Here is a 12,739-nt window from a genome sequence, read left to right as displayed (position 1 = left end):
AATTTTTACATTTTGAAATGGAAAATAATAGAAATAGAATACTTTGTGATGTGAAAATGTTATAGAATTTAATTTTCAGTGTCCAGCAATAAGGTTTTACTGAACCCCAGCCATGCTCATTGGATTATGGCTGTTTTTGTACTGCAGCAGCTGAGCTCTGGAGCTGTTCGAGACTGTATGACCTGCAAATCCTAAAATATTTACTCTCTAGCTCTTTACTGAAAAAAGTTCACCAATCCGTAAACTGGTGATCTCTAAGGTCCCTTTCACCTCCAGTCTTCTAGGAATTTTACTTCCTAGATCGTCAGAATCCACCATCAAAAACAAGGTAACTTGATAATATGATCTCAAAAGAACTACCTCTTTTGTGTTGTCAACATTTACCATAGAATACGTAAAATAATATCACTGACTCATAGAATTTACATATGAACTTCTCAGATATTGATTACTTTTGAAGGTAGTCTCTTGGTTCTAGAAAGCAATACATATAATTTTGAGCAATTTTATTCTATTAACAGGTTTAATAGACCATCTAAAATTAGAAAGTAGAATGAAAATGAAAAAAACAACTCCCCTAGGAATTCATACCATAAAATATTTATTAAGTAAAATTATTTCCCTTGCCTTTGGTTTTTAAAAATGTTTGATTGAGTATCTTTACAGATACCAATTGCCAACAGTGGTTTTACATTATTCAGTCATGAGATAGATGTTAGATAGATAGAAAGGTAGGTAGGTAGATAGATAGTAGATGATAGGTAAGGTAGATGAAAGATAATAGATATTGGCGTAAATGTGTAAAAGACCAACCTTATAATGGTTTAATTACAAATCTTGGTTTTGCTAGCAGTTGGAAATTTACTTGCACATACTTAAACTTACTTCTTATAAGTAAACAATACACAAATTCACTTGAATCTCATAATTCAGAACACTGGTAATGAATATAGTGCTTGCTGAGGACTAGGAGAGAAAAACAAGAACTTTGTGGGGGAAGAAAGGCAGTATCTCTTTGAAAAGCTTTTCTCTTGATTTAATAGTCCCTCTTGCCTGGAAAATAAGCCATTTTGATAATGAGAGTATAAAAAGCCTTATTATTTTCAAAGTAAATTATATTTGTGGTTTAAATTTCATCCAAAATGTTGGATTATGGCTAAGAAGCTATACTCAACCTTTATAAAGCATTTCTTTGAAATTTATAGGGGAAACAAGAAATGTTTTATCAATTCTAGGCAGAAATGATGATCTTCATTTATAAGACCGTAATTACCTGCACTCGGTCCCATACAGACATCGGGATCTAGAAACCAAATAGAAAGAAATGCCAAGCCATACGTAATTTGTAGAAGTAGCAGGTGATAGATTATAATTTCAACATAAAAAAAAAATCTGATTACTTCTCAGATGTCACTGTAAAGTTGGAAAATTAGAAGATACAATCAAGAAGGGGATGAATGGCTTTATTACTACACTATCCACCACTTCAAGATTAAAACCCCAGAATTTTGAAATGTCATTAGTTAAGTAACTATACAATTTCTTCCAGTCTCTTTTTAATGTAGAAAATCACTTTGTAATAAGATCTCTACACAAAGTAAGAAAGCACAAAATAGACAAAAATAGACAATTTATATATCTTTTTACAATGAAAGAAAGAATGCCTATGAAATACTGAGATTGATGACTAATCTCATGGAGTTCAAATTGTATTTCCTTTGATAATAATTGTGTTCTTAATATCTTCCCCTAAACCTTGAATGCTTATAAAAGACTTGCCCAGGTAAAAGGCAAGGAACAGGTATTCTGACTGCGTACAGTAAAAAAACAAAAGAAACAATAATAATAATAACAATATAATAAACACCCTTAATCATCTGTTTACAAAATTCTTTTGACAGCCAAACCTCAAGGGCACTTAAGGGCTCAAGCATTTGTCATACAACCATCAGTAACAACACAGCATCTCCAGGTGAGGTCCTTTTCCATCATAAATCAATCATGCACTGGGATAAAACATCCGCAAAAAGCTAATTCAGAGAGAGGTGTTTTCACAGTTTGGGGGCCAATGAAACTATCCAAATGATTGTGCCATGAACACCCCCAACATGCATGGACTGCCACTTTGAGAATCTTTGCCAAGTCTATAGCTTCCGTTTTCCTCAGTCTTGTCGTGGAACCCAGTTAGCACCTTGAGTCACACGGTCACAGCTGGGTACATCTTCTGTTCACTGTTAGTGTGAGGGAAGGGGGCCTGAATCTGCCTGTAACCCGTCTGCAGGCCGTCCATGAAAGGTGGCACAGGAGTCATGGGCACCGAGTCGTGCTGCACCGTGTATCCCACATATGGGGGATGCAGATACTGCCCTTGATGGGGCACAATTTGGGTGGCCTGCTGACAGTTCAGCACAGAGAAGTTCGTGGGCATGTTGACATACACGTTGTTCATGGTCCCCTCAGGCAAGCAACAGTTGGTCTGTGACCTTGTTGGGGGCGCCCGGGCTCCGGAGTTGGCACTGGAACTGGAGCTGGCAGCTGTGCTGGATTGGCGGGAGGACGACCCCCGGGAAGTGCTGGCACTGGGGATCATGGGGATGGTCTCCATCAAGCGGTTCCCCCCAGGGGCCCGGCTCTGCTGGGGCTCCTGCTTAGGACGGAGACATCTGCAGCAACAGGCGGCCACGAGTGACCCCAAGATGATGAAGGCGACAAACACGGACCCAACGATGAGGAATGGCACGTAGATGGGGACTGGAGGGCAAAAACATAACATTATGATTCACTATAAATATGCAGTAAAAATCAGTGTGCTTGGCAGTGGAGATCAGAAAGGAGTGGCAGTGACACTTAACTGAAGGACCAGGGTGGGCTGGTTTGTGTGCCCATTAGCAGCCTACCATAGGCACTGTCCTTTACTCAGTCTCAGGAAAGGTGGGAAGTCCGGACAGGCATGGCAGGTCAGCCCTCCTAAAGCAAAATTTTTAATATTTACAGCTAGATTCACCAACTGCACTGACTGAGGCAAACATCCAATTCACTGAAGACATGTGTTTCATGTTTTAAGACTGTTCTAAAATCCCTACAATAACTGAACTGCCCATACTTGCCAGATAGTTGTAAGATCTGTATAGAAACGAGTTGAAATTATTTAAAAAGCTTTCTTCCCCCAGCAAGTTATCTGTATTCCTTGCAAACTCTTTTTACCATATTTTATTTAGCAAGTTTTATTTCCAGAGGCAAATAAATAAAAAACGTAGGTCAGACTCTAGCCATGACCATTCCAAAAGGAGTCTGTAAAGCACAGAAGTCAAAGAAGGGTAAGAAAAACTCCACATGCTTATCTAGGTGAGGCTGGGGCGGGGGGGGGGGGTACGAGGGGGGGTTAGAGGGGACCTAGTATGGGTCACTGGATGGTGGAAAGGGTTAGTGACTTGTGTGCAGGGAAGTTATTTCAGGCATCATGGAACAAGGTACCGAGGAGAACAAACTTCGGAAGCAACAAGATATTTGTTCCAGGAAGGAGAGCTGCCCACAGCGAGCTAGGAAGCACCCAGGCAGGCCCAGGAGGGCTGAGGTGGAAGTCACCCTGGAATTCTGACACTGGATTCTGTGTGAGGAACTACAGAGACAGCCTGCAGAGCATAAAGCAATGGGCGCCATGTTTAGCAAGTGAGGTTTATTCTGGAAAATAAAACCGTAAAAGATAAAAAATAATAACTTTAGTGAAATTGGTAGCAAGCTGTATTTTTCCATTATTTTACTTTAAAAACTCTTGTGGGGGCCACGGGGATAGCAGCATGGGGCTTCCCGAAGTTGGGTAAGATACACCCACTGACAGGGGCAGAGAATCCAGGAGGGCGGGGCCGCCGGATGCCTGGGAGCCACTTCTGTAGAATCCCACCTGAGGTTACTGAGAAGCTACTTTTTTGTGTGTTCCTGCCCATGTCCTTAACTACTTGGTTGGAAAACACAGGAGGACAGGGACTAGGTCTTGCTGGTCTTGGCAAAGCAGTGCCAGCTCAGGGGTACAGGCAGAACCTCAGGAGGGAGCCCAGTTCTCCCACACCTCTGAGGTGCCCTTTGACTGTCCCCTGGAGTCAGTGCTTTTAGAATATAGTAGCACATGAAGTCATGGAGAAATAACGCCTTAAAAGCAAAACATACTTTGTAAGTATTTAACCAAAGCTGACATTTGATTTCCTTAATCATCAACTCTGAACAGAGTAAATACTGTATTTATACACAGTGTTTCTTTAGCAGGTAGAAATATCTGCTACAGTTTACAGCACAGCTGGCTTTCTGACTGCTCTAATCACAGTCACTTACAGCACACTAGAGCAGGGGATGGGGGCTTCTCCATCCGCATGCTATAAATATTTCATTCTCTAAACTAAGATACCAGTCCTAACTGTGTCATCAAGAAGTAAAGAAATAATAAAAAAGAACCCTAGCTGGTTTGGCTCAGTGGATAGAGTGTCAGACTGCAGACCAAAGGGTCCGGGGTTCGATTCCAATCAAGGGTACGTATCTCGGTTGCAGGCTCCTCCCCAGCCCGGGCCCTCATCAGGGTGCAGGCAGGAGGCAACCAATCGATGTGTTTCTCTCACATTGATGTTTCTCTCTGTCTTTCCCTCTTCCTTCCACTCTCCCTAAAATCAATGGAAAAATATCCTTGGGTGAGGATTTTTTTTAAAAAGAAAGCAATAATAATAGTAAGAAAAACCCCAAACATTATAGCAAAAACTAGCTGAAAGCAACCTAAGTCCACATAATGAATTTTGGGGAGAAATAACTGTTCTTTTTCCAGAATTTTTAATTGGAAGTGTAAATAGCTACACAGGGGTAAAGAATGCTGTGCCCCTCTAAGCCCCCATTGCTGCTTAATTAGGCCTGTTGTCCTTCTTGGTTGCAGAAGAGAAGCAAGAGGAACAGAATTTTCAGAAAAAAAGGACTTAAAAGTAGGGTAAAGAAGACACCCATGCACATCACAGGGTGTCATGAGAAGTCTGCTGCCTACTGATCTTTCCAAAGCTAACCTAACTTTTTAGAGACCGTTAAGGAGCCCAACTTAGCTGACACACGGAAGTAGCAGTTCCGTCTCTGGCTCATTTCTCAAGGCTTTATTCCAGGGCCACACACCCTGCAAGGCTGAGCTTGTGTTTTAAGATGGCACCTTTTCTGGAATTACCCTCAGTTCTCCTCTCTTCAGATTCAATGAAGCAGAACAATAGGAGTGGCTTACTAATAAAATGCTTGACTGCAAAGGGACCAGCACAAACCGAGCTGCCTCTTCCCAGGGGGAGACAGCTCTGTCAACACAGATGCCACTAGTACCAAGCTCAGGTGACTCAAAGCCTGGGCCCTTGTGCTGGTGAACAGTCCTGTCCTTAATACAACCAGCTGCAGAGAAAAGAGACACCCTCGTGGTGCCATGCTTGCCATCTGACGGCTACCCCTACACCAACCTAAATCCTCCCTCTCAAACACACATATTGAATGGACCCTGGAGGGAGGCCATCTGGGAGGTTTGTGAAGAGGAAGTGGAACCTATCAAATTCTTACACGGACTTGTTTATTTTTCCAACTCTAGCTTTGGCAATTTGAAAAATATATAAATAATTTTTTTTTTAATCAAAGTCACAAAGAGCAAGATTGGGTACGGCTCTAATGTGACCCCTAGCAAGTCCAGCACGGTGATAACTGTCCAGAAACCAGAGGCCGGGGCCTGACAGGGGAGAGAGGCTGCAGCACGTTAGAGAGGATTAGAGTCTCCAGGGTCTGGTACAGGGTGTCACCCCCGGGAAGCCCTGAGCAGCTGCCTTCCTCCTGAGGAGTCTTCACAGAAGTGCCCTCGCCATCCCTCCCGGCTTCCTCTGGGACTCCCAAGATGGTAACCCTTCCTACAAGTTAGACCTCTGGGGACAGGCGGCAGGGGAGGGGGCCCAGAGGCCCCTCCTTGGACTGGAGGACCATGAAGCTGTCGTTGGCCCACCCTGCCTTAGACCTGTCGTTTTCTGGGGAAAATCCAACCCAAAGCACCTTTTAGCTAACAAATGGGGAAACTGAGTCCCGGGACGGTGAATTGGTGCCCCATTTCTCACGAAATATTGGCTGGCCCAGCATGCTGGAACCACGTCCTAGTCCAAGACCCTTTTCTGAAATCTCGGTGCTCCTAGTTCCGTTCCCCTCTCCCCAGGTCCATGCAGTCCAGGCGAAGCCACCCTTCCTCCCGCTCGAGCACGGCCCTGCCCCTCCCCGCCCCCCACCCTACCTGCCGAGCCGTCTGAGCCGTCTTTGTCCGAACGGCCAGGCTCGCCGGCGCCCTGCTGGCGGTCGTTGTCGCAGCCGCCCTGGTCGAGGCGCGCCTCGGCGCTGGAGCAGCAGTAGCGCAACGCGCAGCTGCCACAGCAGATGGTGGCGTCGCCGCCGTCGAAGCGCTCAGGGCACTGGAAGCCGACGTGCCAGACGCCCTGAGCGTCCAGCCAGCCGTGGCAGTACTCGCCGCTGGCCCGCGCCCCCGCCGCCAGCAGCGCGGCCAGCAGCAGCTGCAGGAGTGAAGCGGGGACCCGGGAGGCGGCGGCGGGCGGTCGGCGTCCGCCCCACATGGCACCCTGGGCGCGGGCCGCGCGTCTCCAGGGAGCGCTGCGCGGTCTTCAGGAAGTCGTGGCCCCCGAGACCCCGTCCCAGGGGTGCTCGGGCCGGGATCTCGTCACTCTTCTCAGTGAGTGCCCACGGCCCTCTGCCGCGACGTCCCGGGAGCCAACGACGCCGGGCTGCTGACCCAGGAGGCGCCTAAGCCATGCCCTCCTTCTGCCGGGCGGCCCGGTCCGGAAGGGGCAGCCTGGAGCGTGGGTCTGCGCTGACGGAACGCTGCGGGTGCGGACTCAGAAGGCCCCCGGCGCTGTCGTCCCGCATCCCCTGGAGCCTTCGCCCGCGAGAGGACCCTCCCCGGGCATCCCCGAGGGGACGATCCCTCCAGTCCGGTTACCGCTGGGAAAGCCGCTGCGGACCCCGAGCCGGGACGCTGCCGCGGGGTTTGAATCTCGGGAAACCGCTCACGAGTCGGGAGCGTCTCCCTTCCTTTATTCCCCTCTCGGGCGGCGAGAAGGGGCTACGAAGGCGGGCAGTGCGCCCAGGACTCCGGTCAGCAAGTGCAGTGACCGGCCGCGCTCCGCTTGCTCAGCTCCGAACTCGGTCCGCATGGCTCCGGCCGCGTAGCCCCGGCAGAACCTCGGGGTGCACCACGGTCCCCGCCGCGGGACGTGCGGTCAGTCCTCCCAGCTCACGCAGCCGTCCAGGACGCGGGCGAGTGACCGGCGCGCCCCCGCCGCAGTCCCGGGAGCCTGCCGGCTGGCGGCGGGAGCGGCGGCGGCAGCGCGTGGGTCCTGGCGGCGGCTCGCGCCAGCTCCCCTCCTCGCCTCTCCAGCGGCAGCTCGCTCCCACGGGCGCTGGGCCGGCCCGCCTCCCCGTCTCCCCCTGGCCGCTGCGCTCTCGGGAGGTGCGCACCGGTGGGCGCCTCCCACAAAAGTTTCAGTCCTCGGGGCTCCCGAAGAAGCGGAGTGCGGCAGCCGCCAGCAAAGTCGCCGCGCCCGGCACCGAGCCCGCCCCGACTCGGCTCGCTGCGCCCGGCCGCTGATCTGCGCTCTTAAGAGGGGCCGCGGCCGCTCGGCGCGCATGCGTGCTGCGCGGCTCCCCCTCCCCTGAACGTCCCGGGGCGCCGGAGCCCTTCGCCTTCGGACTAGGAGGGAAGAGGAGCGGGTGGCCAGCGACAGGGGGCTGCCGCCCAGAACAGGCGCGGGAGAAAACTTATGCAATCTAGGCCTTGCTAACGAAATCATGATAAGTAAAGCAAACTAAACTTGCTTATTGAAGATCCCTGGCACTCAAAATTCGGTTTGATTCTCAGAACTTCCCCTAGATGGATTATAATTGCATTTTTCAGACTGTGAAGTCGCTACTCAGATTAACTGTCTCTCTCAGCTCCCAGCAGCTCATGTCCTGATCGCGGCTGGTCACAGGCCCAGCCGAGGAAGAACTTGGCTGTTGGTGGCTAAGTTCGCACGCCTGGGTCTTCGTCTGGTGGGCTCCAGGCTTCTATGAAGAGAGTTCGAAAAAGACATCACAGATTGGCCACTGTCTGCATGATTTGTGATCGCTTTTTTTTGGTTTCTATATTTGGGCGTGGCGATTTATTGGATTCAAGCAGAGAGGTGCCTGGCCTTACTGGTGTAGACAGCTGCAGTTAGAAGAAAACAAAGGTCAGACAGACCAGAAATTCGGCTTTGATGGAGGAGAAATTAATAGCTTCTCTCTTGCGGAAGCTGAAACAACAGGTGCTGATGCTATTAAAGCAGCAGTGATTATTTTTAAAGGAACTAGTGACCTTTCCGACTGGGCCTGGAAATCAGCTGACCTGAAATCTAGGCTCAGCCCTACCAGTGAAGAATCATTGCATTTTGCTGCTCTCAGTTTCTACATTTTTAAAGTTAAACATAGGATGTGATGACTACAATGGCCCCTTCCAAGTCTTTGAACACAAGGCAATTTTATTCACAGCAAAGACACTAATGTTCAAAAAAACAATTGGACACGTGTATTCCTGGTAAATGCACAGACTCACACATGGTTGACATCCTTCCACCACTTCAACCAAATCAAATCAAAAGGAAAAACTACCCTACACCCACCTCCCAAACACCTATTCTTCTCACTAAATCTCTCTCCAAGCATTGCACTTTATTTCCTGGCCTTGCGGGTTTTTTGGTCATTTTGACTACATAAAATTATGTATTTAAAATGCACCAAACACCAACTTGTTTCAATCTAATAAGTAAAAATTTCAAAATGAAATTATTCATTCAACAAACACATGCTAAGGACTTACAGTATACTTGCTCTGTATTGGGTATTGGGGATTCACCAAGAAGTTAGACATCATGGCTATTTCCTGCAAACAGCTTAAAGTCTCTGGAGTAAAACAGATATTGAACAGAATGGCAAGGAATTGAATAAGCAAATATAATACAAAGATGATAAAAGCTATGACAGGTGTAATACAGTGTCAATTTAAGCACATAACCTGGGGGTGGAGAGGGGAGGGAAGGCAGAAAAATTATCAGAGGAGTGGCACTTAAAATTAGACCAGAAGAAGCTGAGGGAAGACTCAGTTTTTCAAATTGTCTTTTTCTTAGAAGATACTATTCGCTAGCTAGTGTTCACTGGGGGCTTACTCTGTGCTAGCCACTGGGGTGAGTCTTACATGCATAGTCTCTCTTAATCCTCACAACCCTATGAAGACAGAATTGCTATCCTCAATAACTTGCCCAATTGGTACAGATAAAAAGTGTTGGTGTGCCTGGAGAGCACCCAGTTTTAGCCAACTTTAAAGCCAGCCCCTATGCTGCTAGTCCGCACAGCCTCCGTTACAGTAAGCCAAGGAGTAACTGTGAACTCTATACCAATCACCAGGTAGTTGGGTATCATTATTTTCCTATGGCACCATAAATTGATTTGAATGGTATTCAGAGGGTTAATACTTCCCTCTTTTTTCTTTTGGAAAAAAATTAATGCAAGAGAATTGTACATTTCTTCAGACAGTACCTATACCATACCTTCCACTATTCATTTATCATTTTCTCCAACACCCCCACAATTTATGTTTATTTATGAAGAAAGAAATGTTGAACATTTTCACATTGGAATTGATTTAGTGACCTGGCAGTGCCACCATTTATACACAAAGAGTTCTTCTCAAATAGTTCACGATTTAATCCACAACTGGTAAACTTGGAAATGTAACGCTTTGAATAAATTCAACCTCTTTTTAATTGCTATGCTCCTTTATTCCTTAAAGGTTAAGGAGAGGCCTGTTCCTTTGTGTGGTGATGGATTGTGCTGTTCTTCCTTCTGACTGTTTTTATCTTTTCTTTGTGTATCTAATATGTTGTATTGAAATTTTATAAAATAATTTATCAAATACTTATTGAGCTTCTCTATGTGGAGATATTAAGATGGTCTTGTTTCTTCCTTAAGAAATAAAAACAGCCCGGCGGGTGTGACTTTGTGGTTGAGCATCAATCTATGAACCAGAAGGTTTGATTCCTGGTCAGGGTGCATGCCCTAGTTGCAGGCTCATCCCCTCCCCCACCCCCCATAGGGGGTGCGCAGGAGGCAGCCAGTCAATGATTCTCATCATTGATATTTCTCTCTCTCCCTCTCCCTTTCTCTCTGAAATCAATAGAAATATGGTGATTTAAAAAAAAAAAAAAAAAAAACTTAAAAGGAAACTTCTTCACTGTTCTTAAGAGAAACCTAAACTATTTTACTAGTCTCTTCTGAGAAACTGTAACTAGTAGTCATAACATATAGGTAGTTGTAATAATTTATTATAATCAAAACTAAATGTCAAGCAGTCTGCCAAAATATATTTAAACACATGTGAAAGAATCTACACACACAAAAAAAAGCTACTTAAAAAGTTGAATTCTAGAGACATTAAATTCAGGAGTCTATTTTCAGGTTATTTCACCTTTCAGTCTGTGCCTATATATGAATAAAATACAATTGACTTAAAAACAAACTTCTGACATATCTTCAATACTACAAGTAGAAAATCATATAAGTAAAGAAATGATTACTTATAACTTTGCTAACTGAAGTTGATACAAATCATATGGAGGTAATCACATGTCATTTGTCTGGCAGTTCTAAAAGCGGCAAGATCTACAGTGCTTTTTCTGCAAGTTTTAGCAAGAGCAGAAGGTTCTTAGCATCTGTACACCAGTCAGGAGTCTGTTTAGGAAGAATGGTTTTCACTAGGTTCATTCATTTTTTTCTTCCTCTTTTATAAATATAAATAGTTTTGAAAATTCACATTTGGTTGACCAGAGTTCTTTTAAATTAAAGTATTTGTGTTAACAAATAAGACTTCAAGTCCAACAAATACGTTAATTTACATTTCTTTCAATTTTGTCTTGTAGTTACCTAACATCATCTGAAAATAAAAAATGGTTATAAATTTTTCAAAAAAAATCTTTCTGGTTGATTTTAAATGTTTCATCTTTCATCCTCCTATTTTTTCTCTGTAATTAATATACTGACTTTCAGCCGTAACTGGTTTGGCTCAGTGGATAGCGTTGGCCTGCGGACTGAAAGGTCCCAGGTTCGATTCCGGTCAAGGGCATGTACCTTGGTTGCGGGCACATCCCCAGTAGGGAGTGTGCAGGAGGCAGCTGATCAATGTTTCTCTCTCATCGATGTTTCTAACTCTCTATCCCTCTCCCTTCCTCTCTGTAAAAAATTAATTACATAATTAATTAATTAAAAATATATATATACTGACTTTCAGAAGAGTAATTTCCATATTTTAAATGCTTTCCTTCTCTTCTACCATTAACTTTAAACATTGGTCAGACTTCGCTCCCTCACCCATCTTCACCCCTAACCCCAGAGTTTACTGAACTATTTTCATGTTGATGTTTACTATTGTTATATTTTCTTTTTGGAGATATGGAGTTTAAACCCATCCAGACTTCTTCCAATAATGCGAGAATATCCAAAAGACCGGCATAAACAAAATCAACATGGCATCAAAAAGCCTACAGCAAATACTTGCAAATCGTATATTTGATAAGCCTAGTATCCAGAGCATGTATTCAATTCTACAACAAAAAGACAAAGCAACCCAATTAAAAACCAGGAAAAGGATGTGGTGATTTATCCAAAAAAGATGTAACAACCAATAAGCACATTAAAAGATACTCAACATCATTAGGGAAATGCAAATCAAAATCACAATGAGATACCACTTTGCACCCACTAGAATGGTAATAAAAATAATAATCAGAAAATAACAAGTGTTGGAGAAGAGGTAGAGAAACTGGAAACCTTGCAGATTGCTAGTGGGACTATAAAATGATTCAAACATTGTGCAAAACAATTTGACAGTTCCTTTAAAAATTAGACACAGAATTACTGTACGACCCTGCAATTCCACTCCTAAGTATATATACCCAAAAGAGTTGAGATTTGTACACAAATATTCATAGCAGCACTATTTATAAAACCAAAACATAGGAACGACTCAGTGTCTATCAACTGATGAACAGATAAACAAAATTTGGCCTATTCATACAATGGAATATTATTTGACCATAAGAAGGAATAAAGTACTGATACATGCTAGAACATGAATGTACCTTGAAAGCACTGTGCTAAGTGAAAGAAGCCAGACACAACAGGTACAATTTGTATGATTCCATTTATATGAACTAACCAGAATAGGCAAATCCATAGAGAAAGAAAGTAGATTAGTAAATTGCCCAGGACTGGTGGAGGAAAGAAGGGAAAGTGACTGCTTGATGGGTACGAGTTTTCTTTGGGTTGAAAATGTTCTAGAACTAGATAACATTGTGAACATAGTAAATGTCACCTGGTAAATTTTGCTTTATTTGTATCCAACCACAGCAAAAAAAAAAAAAAAAAAAAAAAATCTAGACCTGAAAAGTAGAAGTTAAAAAGCAAAAACGCTGCAGCTGTGAAACTAGTTACCACTTTCAAGGCTCTACTCTCTTACTAATAAATGATACCGACAGGTAATCAGCTAATGAACGTACTTGTGCCACCCCAAATTCATAGGTTGAAGCCCTAATTCCCAATGTGACTGTAGTTGGAGAGAAGGCCTCTACGGAGAAAACTAAGATGAAATGAAGTCATAGGGTGACTTCAATAGCAAGAGGAA

General features: G+C 44.6%; 1 protein-coding gene across 1 annotated transcript; it reads right to left on the bottom strand.

Moving 5' to 3' along the window:
* Positions 1-584: 584 nt before the first annotated feature.
* On the bottom strand, positions 585-6,636 carry SHISA2 (shisa family member 2). Its single transcript, XM_036300385.1, has 2 exons — positions 6,272-6,636; positions 585-2,751 (listed from the first exon to the last, which is right to left on the bottom strand). The coding sequence occupies exons 1-2, from the start codon at positions 6,603-6,605 to the stop codon at positions 2,198-2,200; spliced, it is 888 nt and encodes a 295-aa protein (XP_036156278.1). The 5' UTR covers positions 6,606-6,636; the 3' UTR covers positions 585-2,197.
* Between the last annotated feature and the right edge of the window lie 6,103 nt (positions 6,637-12,739).

Source organism: Myotis myotis, unplaced genomic scaffold, assembly GCF_014108235.1.
Source record: "Myotis myotis isolate mMyoMyo1 unplaced genomic scaffold, mMyoMyo1.p scaffold_m19_p_3, whole genome shotgun sequence".
Classification (NCBI taxonomy): Eukaryota; Metazoa; Chordata; class Mammalia; order Chiroptera; family Vespertilionidae; genus Myotis; species Myotis myotis.
Note: the sequence above shows the minus strand (reverse complement) of the source record. Positions and strands in the feature narration are given on the sequence as shown.